This window comes from Mytilus trossulus, chromosome 3 (assembly GCF_036588685.1).
Source record: "Mytilus trossulus isolate FHL-02 chromosome 3, PNRI_Mtr1.1.1.hap1, whole genome shotgun sequence".
Taxonomy (NCBI): Eukaryota; Metazoa; Mollusca; class Bivalvia; order Mytilida; family Mytilidae; genus Mytilus; species Mytilus trossulus.
In genome coordinates this window covers 68188597-68204967 of record NC_086375.1, presented here as the reverse complement: position 1 = coordinate 68204967, position 16371 = coordinate 68188597, and the positions used below count along the sequence as shown (strand labels likewise).

Below are 16371 nucleotides of genomic sequence, written 5' to 3'. Positions count from 1 at the left end.
AATAGATTAGAATGTTGGTTTTCCAGTTTCAATGGTTTTACACAAGTCATATTTAAGGGCCCTTTATGGCTTGTTGTATATACCTCTCTGTAACCTTGGAAATTTTTATTCTTCGTTTTTCTAATTTTTTCTTTAAAACTTCAATCTGAAATATAAAGAATTTAAAAGTTATCATATAAACAATAGATACAATTTAATATGAAAGATTTTGTATAAAAAGACAGTATGAAAATTCAGAACAGATATTTGAATTACTTAAACTTTTCATAAGAAGAATTTTAAATCAAAGAACAGCAAAGTAACAAGTAGTAACATTTGAAAAATCAGTAAGTTGATTCAATTTCAATTCTTGTATTAAATTCAAAAATTGCAAAAAAATTTTATTACACTAATTGTTATCATCTGTATCTGTTGGTCTTTGGTGGATAGTTGTCTCAATGGCAATCATACATTTCTTTATTTCAATATTATAATATTATTTAATTGTCTTGTTTAAAACCTTTTTTTACTGTTATATAAGAGTTTTTTAGTGTTTTTTTTTTTAAATACAACTATTTTTAAAGAGATTGAGATTTTGTCCAGCTGTATATGGTATTGATATAAAATACATGTAAATGTAAAGCAAAATTATATCCGAGTGAAATTTGATCCGGAGGAAAAAAATGTCACAGTAGTTGTTGTTATTTTTTTATCCGGAGGAAAATATTTCCCTGGGATATTTTTTCCTTTGCCGTGAAATTCTATCTGGGTAGTTAACTTATATCAGAAAAAACTTATCCTTTAAAAATACTATGAAATAATAATAGTGTATTGGATTAAAGCGAAATAGTTAAAAAAAATGTATTATAATGGGAAATAATTTCACAAATTATCATTGAAAAAATTTCCTGAAATATTCAAGTCAATATCATCCTTTTTAAAAGAAAATTATCATGAAACATAGGAAAGAAAACCAGAAGCAATTTCAAAGATCGTAATTGTGAAAATAATATCATGATTAAATAAGGTAAGTGAAATACATGTAAAAGTGAGTTGTTTTCAGATCTCAGTACAAATATAAATTTAAAAGTAAGGTAGAAATATAGTTGCATTATTACTGTTAACAGTAATAGAAGAATTTGAGTATGATGATATTTTAAACTATATGAATAGTTTTGTCTGGAGACAGAGATGTATATGTTGATTATATGGAAATCAGATAAATCATAGCATACCAATGTATTGGAACAAAAGCATGTTTAACTGCAGGATAGTATTTACCTGTGAAATATTATCTGTCTTATAAAATCAAGTTGTAAGTCATCTTTTTATATAAATGAATATATAAACTAGAGGCTCTAAAGAGCCTGTGTCGCTCACCTTGGTCTATGTGAATATTAAACAAAGGAAGCAGATTGAAAATTGACTACAAAGGTCAATTACTCCTACAGGGGTCAATTGACCATTTCGTTCATGTTGACTTATTTGTAAATCTGACCTTGCTGAACATTATTGCTGTTTACAGTTTACCTATATCTATAATAATATTCAATATAATAACCAAAAACAGCAAAATTTCCTTAAAATTACCAATTCAGGGGCCGCAACCCAAAAACAGGTTATCCAATTCATTTGAAAATTTCAGGGCAGATAGATCTTCACCTGATTAACAATTTTACCCAATGTCAGATTTGCTTTAAATGCTTTGGTTTTTGAGTTATAAGCCAAAAACTGCATTTTACCCCTTTGTTCTATTTATAGCCATGGCGGTCATCTTGGTTAGTTGGCGGGGTCACCGGACACAATTTTTAAACTAGATACCCCAATGATGATTGTGGCCAAGTTTCAAATAATTTGGCCCAGCAGTTTCAGAGGAGAAGATTTTTCTAAAAGATTACTAAGATTTATGAAAAATGGTTAAAAATTGACTATAAAGGGCAATAACTCCTAAAGTGGTCAACTGATCATTTTGGTCATGTTGACTTATTTGTAGATCTTACTTTGCTGAACATTATTGCTTTTTACAGTTTATCTCTATCTAAAATAATATTCAAGATAATAACCAAAAACAACAAAATTTCCTTAAAATTACCAATTCAGGGGCAGCAACCTAACAACGGAATGTCAGATTCATCTGAAAATTTCAGGGCAGATAGATCTTAACCTGATTAACAATATTACCCCATGTCAAATTTGCCTTAAATGCTTTGGTTTTTGAGTTATAAGCCAAAAACTGCATTTTACCCCTATGTTCTATTTATAGCCATGGCGGCCATCTTGGTTAGTTGGCGGGGTCACCGGACACAATTTTTAAACTAGATACCCCAATGATGATTGTGGCCAAGTTTGGTTAAATTTGGCCTAGTGGTTTCAGAGGAGAAGATTTTTGTAAAAGTTAACGCCGGACGCAGGACGACGCCGGACGACGACGACGACGCCGGACGACGCCGGACGCCGGACGCCAAGTGATGAGAAAAGCTCACTTGGCCCTTCGGGCCAGGTGAGCTAAAAATAAGATTCAATGACAAATTTCACTATGAAATAGATTCAGAAATATCTTATATTGATATCTTTAAAATATAAATTCCTCATAATTACCTCCCTTTGATGAATTATGCAAATGTGTTCTACCTTTGTGAAACATTTTATAATTATAGTCAGGTATATATTGATTGTGAGTTACTTACATAGTAGTTAATGGGACTCAATTTCACACGGTTCTGTGAAATATAGTACGGCAAATTTATACCGGTACATACTATCCGCATAACACAGATAGATTTTCTCTCCTCTGGAAAAAATCAACCTGTGAAATACTATGCCAGGAAAAAAATTACTGGGACAAATTATCCTCAGGATAAAATATCAGAGAGGAAGAAATAAACTGTTACATAAACACACATTCCTGGCAGTGTTAATATGGTATTGAACATCCATCCATCAATCAATGTAAGTGTGGTTCTCTCATAACAAACAGATGCATTCATTCAATAATATGATTGTTTCACAGATTATTTTTTTTTAGAATATGTTTAGAAAGTCACAAGAGTTTTAAAAGCCCGGAAATGATGTATTTGCCTGTCTGTTGTATTTGTGATCAATGGGGGATAACTCTAATTGCCTTAAAGATTTCTACAAGTTCCTACCTCATGCCGTAAACTTTCACATGGATTGTGTAAATCTGCCTCTGATACACTAGGACTTAACCTACCACCAGGGACAGCATAATTTGGCTAAAATAAAAACATTATTATGTGATATTTCTTTAATGAAAACAATTGTTATTTCTAAAGATATAAAATGTTATACTATACATTATTTCTAATGATTTTGCAAGGAATTCAAATGACACATATTTTATAATGTAATTATTCTTAAAGATTTTTTTTCCAACACTGGTCCAGTACAAGTTATTCAGACATTCACAATTTTCTCCAATTTTTTCTGACAGGAACACTGTTTTGATATCTTTTTGAAACATAAATGGGCTACCAAATGTTATTTTAAGCACCATAGCCTCTGACTTTAAGCCTTATAACTATTGTAAAGCAGGTACTGGAGTGGTAATTTCAGAGTGAAATTTCACATTTCACAGACCAGTTTTCTTCATTTCAGAATCTATAAAACACATTTGATAGTAAAAAATTTGGTATACTGGTAATCAGAACATTCATTTCATTGGTTTTTTTTATTTAGTAAGAAAAAAGGCAAAATGTCGAATGAATTTGTGTTTAGTTAATGTGAGCTAAGTAGTTTCTTTTCTCATAAATAAACCTTTCTTTACTACCAATTAAAAAAAATTTGTTATCAAGCTTTGGTATTATTATGAAGTCTCATGATTGTAAAAAGACATTTGCCTACCTTTCATATAAATTTCAGAAATCTATCATAACATTTTAATGATAAGTAGAATTAAATCTATGTCTGGCTATACTCCTGTTTTTATGTTGTAATGTTTAATTACTGTTTCAGGTTAGAGTGAAGGTTGGTGCAGGTTAAAACGTTTAAACCTGCTGCATTTGTATCCACCTGTCAGGAGCCTTTTGTTCAGTAGTTGTCATATGTTGGTGTGGTTCATAATTGTTTCTCATTTCTGTTTTTTATAAAGATTAGGCAACTGGTTTTCCTGTTTGAATTGTTTTACACAAGGCCTTTTTAGACCCTGTATAGCTTGCTGTTTGGTGTGAGCCAAGGCTCCATTTTGAAGGCCAAACTTTGATTCAAGGCTGGTTCTGGAGTCATAAACTGTATTTATAGTCTCAATAAAGGTTAAATTAAACCAAATTGGTATGATAAACAATGAGACAAGTTCAAATGAAGTGGCTGTAAGCAATTATAGGCTACTGTATGTATGGCTTCAACCATGAGAGAAAAAAAACATACTGTATAGTCAGCTTAAAAGGCAGAGACATGAAAAATAAAAAAATATTTCAATATAGAAAACTAAAGGCCTAACAAAATAAAAGCCTATTACACTATTAAAACTCCTACCCTTGTCATTTTTGAGTGCCTGTTCATCCGACATGCCTTCTTTATATCTACTTCTGTTGTATTTACACATCCTGGCTGAAATAGAAATACATATTATCTTATTAAATATGAACACTAAAATTTTCTAAAAGAAAATTGCATTTTTTTTCTATCCAATACTCTCAGGAAAAGATAACCTTTTTTAATAGACAAGGTTCAATTATAGCACAAAATGGCCTGAAATATCAACTTTATCGTAAAACACCAAAAAGGTCTCAATTTGGTTAGAATATGGGTCAATTTCAAAAGTCTTAATGCTAAATATATCATTTTTTTTCATAAAAGTACACAATATTCTCCAAAGTAGGCCCATTTTGGACATTTTGTCAAAATATGATGAGTTTGTGTCATTTTCAGACCTAAAAGCTTCAGAAACACCTTGTAACCAAAAGATTCCAATTTTTATATAAAATTCATAAATATAAAATCTTTTGGAATGTGAATGGCAGCCAAGGCTAATTAAGTAAAAAAAAACAAATGAAATCATGGAAAAAAGTACCAAAATTGACCTTGTAATACAAATAATGTTTATTTAAGGGGTCATAGCTTTATAAATTGTAAAGGAAAGTGTAAGAAAAATATTTTTACAATATAGTATTATCACAAGTATTTCTATGTGAAATTTGTAAATTTTTGGCCACAATTTAAAAAACCTAAAAAAATAAGGGTCAATTTTAACCCTTCGTGAACCTTCTCCTTTATAAAGATATTATAAATAAATATTGATTCATCCTTTAATATCTAAAAATAAATATATTCCATTAAATTTATTGAAGAAATCCGTTTTCACCCTCTGTGAACTCTATGGTGTTTGAACATTTTACATATCTGACTATTTAGCTTGTTGAATCCTGACCACTTTGTTTATTAGGCCAACCTAAATTGATATCCACACGTGTTTGTCATCTTAAAAAAAATCTTATCTTGCAAAAATAGATAAAATGGAATTGCACCTGTCCTAAGTCAGGAATCTGATGTATAGTAGTTGTCATTTGTTTATGTAATTTATACGTGTTCTCGTTTCTTGTTTTGTTTTGATTTTTTTTAGAGATTATACCGTTTGAATGGTTTTACAGTAGTAATTTTGGGGCCCTTTATAGCTTGTTATTCGGTGTGAGTCAAGGCTCCGTGTTGAAGGTAGTACATTGACCTATAATGGTCTACTTTTTTTTAAATTGTTATTTGGATGGAATTTACTCTTTTATGGTTATACTTAAAATAGACTTAGAATCTAAGCAAAATATATATTGCACTAGTAACCAGCTTCACTGACATTAGTATTCATTTTTAAAGACAAGCAGTACTTTATGTAATTATTGCTTTTTTATATTGACTTATGAATAAAAATTGTGGGTTGGGTCTTAATTATCAGTTACTTAAAGATCAGATCTATCAAATCAATTATCACATACGTTGTAATAAATATTCAATCCAAAGTTTGTAAACAAATTCTCTTATATAAACATGAATTTACTGTTTTCATCAAGCAACAAATCATAACATTTATAATTACTTTTGTTTTTTCAGTAGTTTTATATAAAATATTGGTTTGTAATGTGTTGTAAACATATTTTGTAAGATTTATTTACCCTTAATTCACACCTATTTAGGTCGATAAACTTTATTTCAACCTATTTTATTTCACATTTCAGTTAATGAAGTAGGTATGTATTTAAGGCATGCCTGTATGGTACTGGAATGCTGGACTATGAAACTTTTGTCAAGTTACAAGATTTGTATGATCTTTGACTGTTGTAATGGGTCTTTTTACAAATAAACTCAATATTCAAGGAAAGTATAAAATGTTCATTGTAATTAACAATTAGATGATGAACTGTCCCTAAATATAAAACATGAAAAAGAAATATCGTATCACACTTATTAATTGAACGCAAGAAATTGTTCAAGAAATGAACATATCCTATGGAATGACCATCTGAAACCACTGTTTATCAAGGTATATCAAGGCGTTCATTTATCACTGAACTAGTAAATATTTGTTTAGGGGCCAACTGAAGGACGCCTCCAGGTGTGGGAATTTCTCGCTACATTGAAGACCTGTTGGTGACCTTCTGCTGTTGTTTTTTCTGTGGTCGAGTTGTTGTCTCTTTGACACATTCCCCATTTCCATTCTCAATTTTATAGTATGGTATTGTATGGATTAAAAAAAAATATACAGATGTGAAAATATCCAGTAATAAGACTTCTTTTTTGGCAGATTATACAACAAGTTACATCTTTAATCCTAAATAAGAAGTTGTGGTATGAGTGCCTTTGGGACAACTCACCATATTTGACAGTCCATTCCTTCCACTCAACTTGATGGACATTGTATAGCAGGAGCACATTGGGGCTGAAGGCTATCCAATAATCCTCAACCTCTCTATAGACAACTTTCGAGTTCGATGCATTTCAGTCAAAAACTCTGGTTTTAATGAACATTATTTGTGCATTAAGGAGCATCGTCACTTCTGTTCCAAATTGTGAGAATTTAATTTGTTGAATAAGTCGTGTAAAATAGCACTATAGTTTTGCAACCACTTGGAACTTCCAATGTTGAGCAAGTGGTTGGACAACTATAATGCTATTTTACATGACTTATTCATCAAATTTAATTCTCATAATTGACAATCAGCACTCTGATAACTTACCACAGGTCTATGAACATCCCAAAATGCCCTCTCTTGACTGTCTAAAACTTTCCTTTCCAATTTATCTCGTTTTTTGTCAACTCTGAAAATTGAAATTAAAAACCTTACTTTTAACTTATATCAATGTGTAAAACGAGAAACAAAGGAATGTTTCAATATACTATACTTATAAAGAAGATTATTCCTCCAAACATGGTTGAGAAATGTTTATGTACATTGTAAATCTTATCTTAATTTACAACAATAGGGCATTTGCAAAACTTTTTTTTCAAGACTTCTACTGGGTGTGGTATCAATAATTGTCTATTGTTTTTAAACATTGTCCCATTCGCCTAATGATTTATTTTCATAAAGTTGTGAATAAGATGTTATATCATGAGTAGGTATTAATTTACTCTTGATTTCCATATGCTAAACATTGAAATTTAATCTTTGGGCTAATATTTTTTTTTTTTTGAGATGTAGATCAATTATTTTCTTTTCCAAATGGAGTTAGTTTTTCTTCTTCTTTTAACACCCTCTCCCTACAGTCATCTGTAAAGTCATTTTTGCAGAATGGTCTAACTTTAAGGTATAAGGAACACCAAATTCACAACCAATATAATTCTAGCAAAAAAGAAACTTTTACCACATATTGCAATATTGTTTATTAGAAAATTTTAAATAAATTTGATTATCTCCCCTTTAGCATGTTCTCCCCTGATTATATTTCTATAATCACATTGTCAGGATCGTATAGTGTTGATAAATGTGTGCACTCATATAGTTCCAAATTAACGAAATAACGAAATATTGTCTCTTTAAAATATTTTAAAGTTTATATAAGTCTGAAGTGGTAAGTTATCCTGCAGCTATTTTTAATTTCAAGTTTATCTAAATAAATAAACAAGAAATTTGCTGTTCAGTGTGAGCCACGGCTCCATGTTGAAGGCCTTGACCTTTATTAGTTTACTTTTATAAATTGTAATTTGGATGGAGAGTTGTATCATTGGCATTCATACCACATCTTCCTATATCTATCAGTAATACATGTTTCATTTTTATACGACCGCAAATTTTGAAAAAATTTTCGTCGTATATTGCTATCACGTTGGCGTCGTCGTCGTCGTCGTCGTCGTCGTCGTCGTCGTCGTCGTCCGAATACTTTTAGTTTTCGCACTCTAACTTTAGTAAAAGTGAATAGAAATCTTTGAAATTTTAACACAAGGTTTATGACCATAAAAGGAAGGTTGGTATTGATTTTGGGAGTTTTGGTCCCAACATTTTAGGAATTAGGGGCCAAAAAGGGCCCAAATAAGCATTTTCTTGGTTTTCGCACTATAACTTTAGTTAAAGTTAATAGAAATCTATGAAATTTTGACACAAGGTTGTTGACCACAAAAGAAAGGTTGGGATTGATTTTGGGAGTTTTAGTTTTAACAGTTTAGGAATTAGGGGCCAAAAAAGGGCCCAAATAAGCATTATTCTGGGTTTTCGCACAATAACTTTAGTTTAAGTAAATAGAAATCAATGAAACTTAAGCATAATGTTTATGACCACAAAAGAAAGATTGGTATTGATTTTGGGAGTTTAGGTCCCAACAGTTTAGGAATTAGGGGCCAAAAAGGGACCCAAATAAGCATTTTTCTTGGTTTTCGCACCATAACGTTAGTATAAGTAAATAGAAATCTATGAAATTTAAATACAAGGTTAATGACCATAAAAGGAAAGTTGGTATTGATTTTGGGAGTTTTGGTCCCAACAGTTTAGGAAAAAGGGGCCCAAAGGGTCCAAAATTAAACTTTGTTTGATTTCATCAAAATTGAATAATTGGGGTTCTTTGATATGCCAAATCTAACTGTGTATGTAGATTCTTAACTTTTGGTCCCGTTTTCAAATTGGTCTACATTAAGGTCCAAAGGGTCCAAAATTAAACTTAGTTTGATTTTAACAAAAATTGAATCCTTGGGGTTCTTTGATATGCTGAATCTAAAAATGAACTTAGATTTTTGATTATTGGCCCAGTTTTCAAGTTGGCCCAAATCAGGGTCCAAAATTAAACTTTTTTGATTTCATCAAAAATTGAATAAATGGGGTTGTTTGATATGGCAAATCTAACTGTGTATGTAGATTCTTCATTTTTGGTCCCGTTTTCAAATTGGCCTACATTAAGGTCCAAAGAGTCCAAAATTAAACTAAGTTTGATTTTAACAAAAATGAAATTCTTGGGCCTCTTTGATATGCTAAATCTAAACATGTACTTAGATTTTTGATTATGGGCCCAGTTTTCAAGTTGGTCCAAATCAGGATCTAAAATTACTATATTAAGTATTGTGGAATAGCAAGTCTTTTCAATTGCACAGTATTGTGCAATAGCAAGAAATATCTAATTTCATAATATTGTGAAATAGCAATTTTTTTTTTAATTAGAGTTATCTTTCTTTGTCCAAAATAGTAAGCAAGAAATATCTTATTGCAAGAATTTTTTTTAATTGGAGTTATCTTTCTTTGTCCAGAATCAACTTAAATCTTTGTTATATACAATATACAATGTATATTCACTTTTTACTACCAACTGATAAATTTAAATAATCTTTACCATTCAGTGATAACAAGCAGTTTTTTTACATTTTTTTTACAGTTTATTTTATGATGTATTTAAATGAGTAGTTATTGTTGCAAACTCCATTAGAATATTTTAATTGAGATTAGTTTTGGAATAAGGGAAAGGGGGATGTGATTAAAAAATTGGGTTCAATTTTTCTCATTTGAAATTTCATAAATAAAAAGAAAATTTCTTCAATCATTATTTTGAGAGGATTAATATTGAACAGCATAGTGAATTGCTCTAAGAGAAAACAAAAATTTTAAGTTCATTAGAACACATTCATTCTGTGTCAGAAACCTATGCTGTGTCAACTATTTAATCACAATCCAAATTTAGAGCTGAATCCAGCTTGAATGTTGTGTCCATACTTGCCCCAACCGTTCAGGGTTCAACCTCTGCGGTCGTATAAAGCTACGCCCTGCGAAGCATCTGGTTAGAAATTAGCAGTACCATTTAGGTCAAAATAATGACATAACTGTGTATCATGTTAATCAAAACACAACTGTTTGGTAAAAAGTTTGAGTGTGTACCAGAAAGCTCAATTTTTTACAGTCTACCTGGAAAAATGGAGATACCTAGATTTTTAATCTAAATAGTGTATAAGAATAAGTGTTTTGAGAAGAGAACACTTATATTTTTTATAAGTTCATCTGCTGTTTTGACATTTTGGTCTAAAGCAAGAATTCTACCGAGTCTTAGTAGTAAGAAGAATTTAGCCTCATGCCTCACATATCTGGGTTTTTTTTATTATAGACGTAAGAATTTTAATGTTTGGTCCATATATAAATGAAGGGATGTTGTTTTAGTAGCTGTGCCTATTATGTTATTTACATAGTTGTTCTGCAAAAAAGTAACAAATTTGTTTATGTTTATTTAAGGAATGGCTATAATTTTTTTTCTGTCTATGAAGAAATAACATAAAAAATTTGGTGCACACTGAATAACCAGCGTAGCGGATTATTTAACAGTGTGCACAACATTTTTTATGTTATTTCGGATAGACAGAAAAAATATTACAGTCATTTCTTATAATTTAAATCTAAGTTCCATTTCAAACCGTAGAAATTCATGAAAGAATGTTGATGACGTCACAGTCACATGTCTATATTATGTCTATGGGCTCATAACAAAATAACGTCAGCCAATCAGAAGATGTGTTACATCCAAAATTAAATTATAAACAAATATCAGCTGTTGCTGAGATTGTAAACTTTTATTCAACAGTAATAACATATCATATGGACTGATGGACAGACAGATATACACCAAGATACAGATAGACAGTGATTACTATATATCCCCTAAAAAAATTGTGTGTGAGAGGTATATTTAAAGTTTCATTTGGATACTACAAGATCTGTAATAAAACTTTAATTTTGATATCACATTAAATTTACATTAAACTACTTTTAACCCAAAAAAGGAGCTCATTCCTTCCAACAATCACCAATGTTTGTGAACAAAATCTGAAAAATGTTTTCAAACCTTATCTCATCCTGCATACTTATGCACTCCTTATAATGTGAAATGCAACAAATGTCTTAACAGAAGCATTCTCCTGGTATAAACCACCCATCAATGTAGACATAAAACCAATACTTGCACCAAATAAACAAGTATAATCAATACTTGTACCAAATATCCAAGTATAACCAATACTTGTACCAAATATCCAAGTATAAACAATACTTGTACCAAATATCCAAGTATAAACAATACTTGTACCAAATATCCAAGTATATATATATACACACTCTGAATATAAACGCCATAAAAGGCTATAATAAATACCAAAAACTTTGTAAAGTGGATAGTCGCACAACAACGCCGATGCTCTATATTTAATGATAAATAATCAAAATACATACATATATATCGACACATCTATAATACTAAAATTGCGAGGTCCAATTTGTCAGCAGTCATCACGTAAAAACGACGAATCAAAGAATTCAACTTTATATATAACTAATATATTACAAAGGTGTATATTAAAAATTACACCACTCCAGGCCCTTTTGTCTTCCACGTAATTAATATTGCCAATAATTAAGAAGTTCCGGGTCGAGTCCGATACCGATACCAATAGTATATTCACCTGTCACAGTTACCTATACCTTATCTGTACGTTCCGCATCTGACAGGCGCACCACTAAATGGTGTATTCAGGATTAATATGCTATATACTCAGGTCATCATCACAGGGTTGACACTACTAAATGGTCAAATTGTTACCTACTGTATTGTAGTATTTTAATCAGTAAGACTTTCTAAGATAACAATACGAATACTGAAAATCTGGACTAAAATTAAGGCGTATAGGTACAGTTTTGAGTTTGTTAGCGGGCATGGCGTAAAACAACGAATCAAAGAATTAAACTTTATTTATAACTAATATAGGACAATGCTGTTGATAAAAAATACTCCAATCCAGGACCTTTTGTTTTCCAAATAATTAATATTACCAATAATTGATAAGTTCCAGTTCGACGGGTTCAAACAAAGATTTGAAAGCAGAGAAAACTGTGTATCTTATAATCGGCATGACTTTATCAGATGACAATACTTATACTAAGATAAGGCTTGCGCATAGTTAAATACTTTAATTCAGTCACGGACCCGCGATATCACGGGTGCGTTCTAGTATAATATATAACTCAAACATCAGTATCAAACAAAAAACTCTCCAAATAAAAAGCTTAATAAACTTTAACCAGAATTAAAATTTACCAAGAAAATTCGACTGCTCAGATTGACGATGTCGTGCTGAATGATTACATAGGCAATAAAATACCGCGAAAATAATTTTGAAGCGGGAAAACATAACGCCCTCTATGCTACATATGATGAAACACCCAGGAGAAATTAATTTCACTCTAATGCACTGTCCGTTTAAACGAATTAAATTATAATTATCATAAAAAAACTAAACATTGATCAATGAACCATGACATGAGGTCAAGGACAGCTGAACCATGTCAAAAGGGTATGAATTATATACAAAACTAAACAGAAGGTGGCCTGTTAAATTGTAATTACTTGTAATTACTAATACATGTTATCTGATATAATTATGAAAACTCGATGTTGAATATTAAACCAAGAAAATGAGGAAAATGTCATGTAAACTCCATTTAAATAACATAAACTCGTACAATCAATCCACAGGCAACATATAGTAGACCTGTCATTTAAAGTAACTAAGGAAACTAACTAAATCAATCATTCTATACACCAAATAGAGTTGACTTATTTCTTAAAACATTACTGAGAAACTAATTAAGCTACATAGATAAGGCTGTTAGTTTTCTTGTTAAAATTGTTTTACATGGTCATTTTGGGGCCTTTTGTAGATGACCATACGGTAAAGGCTTTGCTCAATGTTGAAGGCCGTACGGTGACCTATAGTTGTTTATTTCTGTGTCATTTTGGTCTCTAGTGGAGAGTTGTCTCATTGGCAATTATACCACATCTTCTTTTCTTATAAACACTCCTTAAGTACTAAATACAGCAAATAAAAACCTATTTTTCACCAAGTCACCTTAGCATTATTCAATCAGCTATAAAACTGAGCTGCAAAAGAGGCAAGACAAAACAATCATTCTCACGAATGATGCTTTAATGTGATATCTAAATAGTGCAAAAATTAATTAATGTTTATTCTGAACTAATGGTTTCTTATAAACCCTAGCATAAACTTAAAACATGGTTATACAATAATTACTGCTGCTGCACTTGGGAACCTCTTACGAAGACTGTTTTCTTTACCTGAATTCTTAGAATCTTTTTGCATATATTGTTTTAAAATTCAAGACTTACAGAATCAAAGTCGCATGAATGAATTCAATCAGGTAAGGATGCAGCATTTTATCTTAGAATTGTTAGAATCGACAGAAGGTTGGACAAGTAGAAATGATTATTCAGAAATGTCAGCAGTTTTGTCTAATGGCAATTGGAGGTTTTTACCATTTTTCTTCCAAGACATAATAAATGGATCATTTACCCTAAGTGTTAAGGCAATTCATCTTAACAAAAAAAATGAAAACTATTTCATGTAGCAGAAACGTCTGATGGCTGTTAAAATCATCAAACACAATTCCTAAAAGGGATTAGAAGACGTCAGCCTTTTACAATTTATCTTGTATTCTAATTTTTTTTCATGTAAACTGCCATGTATGACTGAAATCTAATAAAACTTTAAAATCATGAAATGGGATAATAATGTAACATTTTCAAAAACTTATTAACAAATGGGCCCTCAAAGAATAAAATAAAATTATCAAAAACATCCTAACAGTAAGGAGATGTTCCAATGAGATAACTATTAACGAAAGTTTTTAACGAAAGTTTTTAAATGAAATGAATGTAAATCTTCGATGCAAAATGTACATTGTATTTCCATTCGTAAAAAAACTTAAAGTACATGGCTACAAATATCATAAAAATGTCAAAACTTTTACAGAATTGTACAACAAGTACCATGACATATTTAGGAAATAGGATTCTAATACCAGTTATTAAATGAAGAGTGGTATTGCACAACAAACTTGTATAGTTACATTATTAATAAAGGAAGTGATATTAATATTGTCCTCTAAATCTTTTATTTGGATTAAAAAAAGACATATTGATCAATGGCTCTTGTTTAATCAATAGGTATTTGTGTTTTGAGGAATAAAACAATAGTTTGCTCATCTAAAAACAAGACTTAATGTTCCTAAGTAATGAGTACAAAAGTTAAAATATTTCCCAGAATTTTATTTATCTGATAAATTTTGAATTAAAATTTGATCATTTTTGTTGAATACTAAGTCCATAATATGTATTTATTTCAAATAGTTTGACTGAATAATTGTTTTCTGACTTTAGATATGGAAAGCAAATCTTTCACCTATCTGGCAGCCTACAGTTTCATCAAATGAGAATCATATAATACAAATAAGAATATTATAAAATTGAGAAGCCCATGTAGGTTAGAAGGGATATGTCTATACTTTTTCCATGGACAGTGTAAAACCTTCAGCAACTTGTGAAATCCTTGATCCTGTTTTATATCAATCTAGTTGTTATTACCCCATTCATATTCTGATCTGAGTATGCTTTTCTGGTTGATAATGAATGTACATAACCAATAAAGTTTTTACAGAAAACAATATAAAAATCTAAAATGAATAAAGAAAATCCCCAGGAGCTTAAGGGAGCCTTGAAACAGAATTATATAGTCTAATCAAATCCAAACTAATCAAGCACAGTTCAATATCAACATAATGAATATAGCAATTACATTTAATTGGCTAAGAACATGACAATAATATCTTTAATCAAAATCTTAAAGAAAAACTCAATGCTGTTAAAACTGCATAATCTATTTAATGATTTATAGGAGTCAAATGTTCTGAAGGAATGCTGTTCCTTCAAATTAATTAAAGTTATCACAAGTTTTCATCTTTTCTTATCTTTTTATGTAGCTCATCACGACTGCATTCTATTGCATATGAATATAGATAGATAATGGTATAGTGCATCATAGTAGATTATGCATGTCTTATAATCAGTGCAGTAGGAAGGTAAATTTTATGTCATTCATAATTTTGAAGGAAAATTCATTGGTATTTGTACCTATAGTAAAATGTAAGATTTCTACCCTCACATGTTGTTCTCCAACCTTAGGTTTTTCTCACTGAAAAATATCCAAACAGCCCCTTTAATTTATATCAAACATTTCTTCAACTATCAATTTTCCTAAAACTCGACAATTTGACTACTCCATGGCTTGAATGTGATTATACTGGCTTTTTGTGAGACTACTTGATGGCTTTGAATTTGTGATTTTTACTCTTTCTTGGGGACTATTTGATGATTTTGATTTTGTGATTATACTTGATTCTTTGGGAGACTATTCGATTGGTTTGATTATGTGATTATACTTGATTCTTGGGGACTATTTGAGGGTTTAGAATTTGTGATTATACTTGATTATTTTTTTTGGAGGGGGACTATTTGATGGTTTTGATTTTGTGATTATACTTGATTCTTTGGGGGACTATTTAATGGTTTTGATTATGTGATTATACTTGATTCTTTTGGGACTATTTGGTTGTTTTGATTATGTGATTATACTTGATTCTTTTGAAACTATTTGATTGTTTATACTTGATTCTTTTGGGGACTATTTGATTGTTTTGATTTTGTGATTATACTTGATTCTTTTGGGAGACTACTTGATGGTTTTGATTTTGTGATTATACTTGATTCTTGGGGACTATTCGATTGGTTTGATTTTGTAATTATACTTGATTCTTGGGGACTATTTGATTGTTTTGATTTTGTGATTATACTTGATTCTTTTGGGGACTATTTGGTGGTTTTGATTTTGTGTTTATACTTGATTCTTTAGGGGACTATTTGATTGGTTTGATTATGTGATTATACTTGAGTCTTTGGGGTACTATTTAATGGTTTTGATTATGTGATTATACTTGATTCTTGGGGACTATTTGATTGTTTTGATTTAGTGATTATACTTGATTTTTGGGGACTATTTGATTGTTTTGATTTTGTGATTATACTTGATTCTTTTGAAACTATTTGATTGTTTTGATTTTGTGATTATACTTGATTCTT

The 16371-nt window shown here is 30.4% G+C and overlaps 1 protein-coding gene across 3 annotated transcripts in view; it reads right to left on the bottom strand.

Moving 5' to 3' along the window:
• The window catches only part of LOC134712220 (regulator of G-protein signaling 7-like), an 85389-nt gene that overhangs the window by 19537 nt on the left and 49481 nt on the right, over positions 1-16371 (bottom strand). For all 3 annotated transcript variants that reach the window (XM_063573549.1, XM_063573548.1, XM_063573550.1), the window contains exons 7-10: positions 7161-7242; positions 4471-4545; positions 3126-3212; positions 84-145 (exon numbers count right to left, since the gene is read on the bottom strand). In XM_063573549.1, coding sequence (XP_063429619.1) covers positions 84-145; positions 3126-3212; positions 4471-4545; positions 7161-7242 — 306 coding nt within the window. The remainder of the gene's footprint in view (positions 1-83; positions 146-3125; positions 3213-4470; positions 4546-7160; positions 7243-16371) is intronic.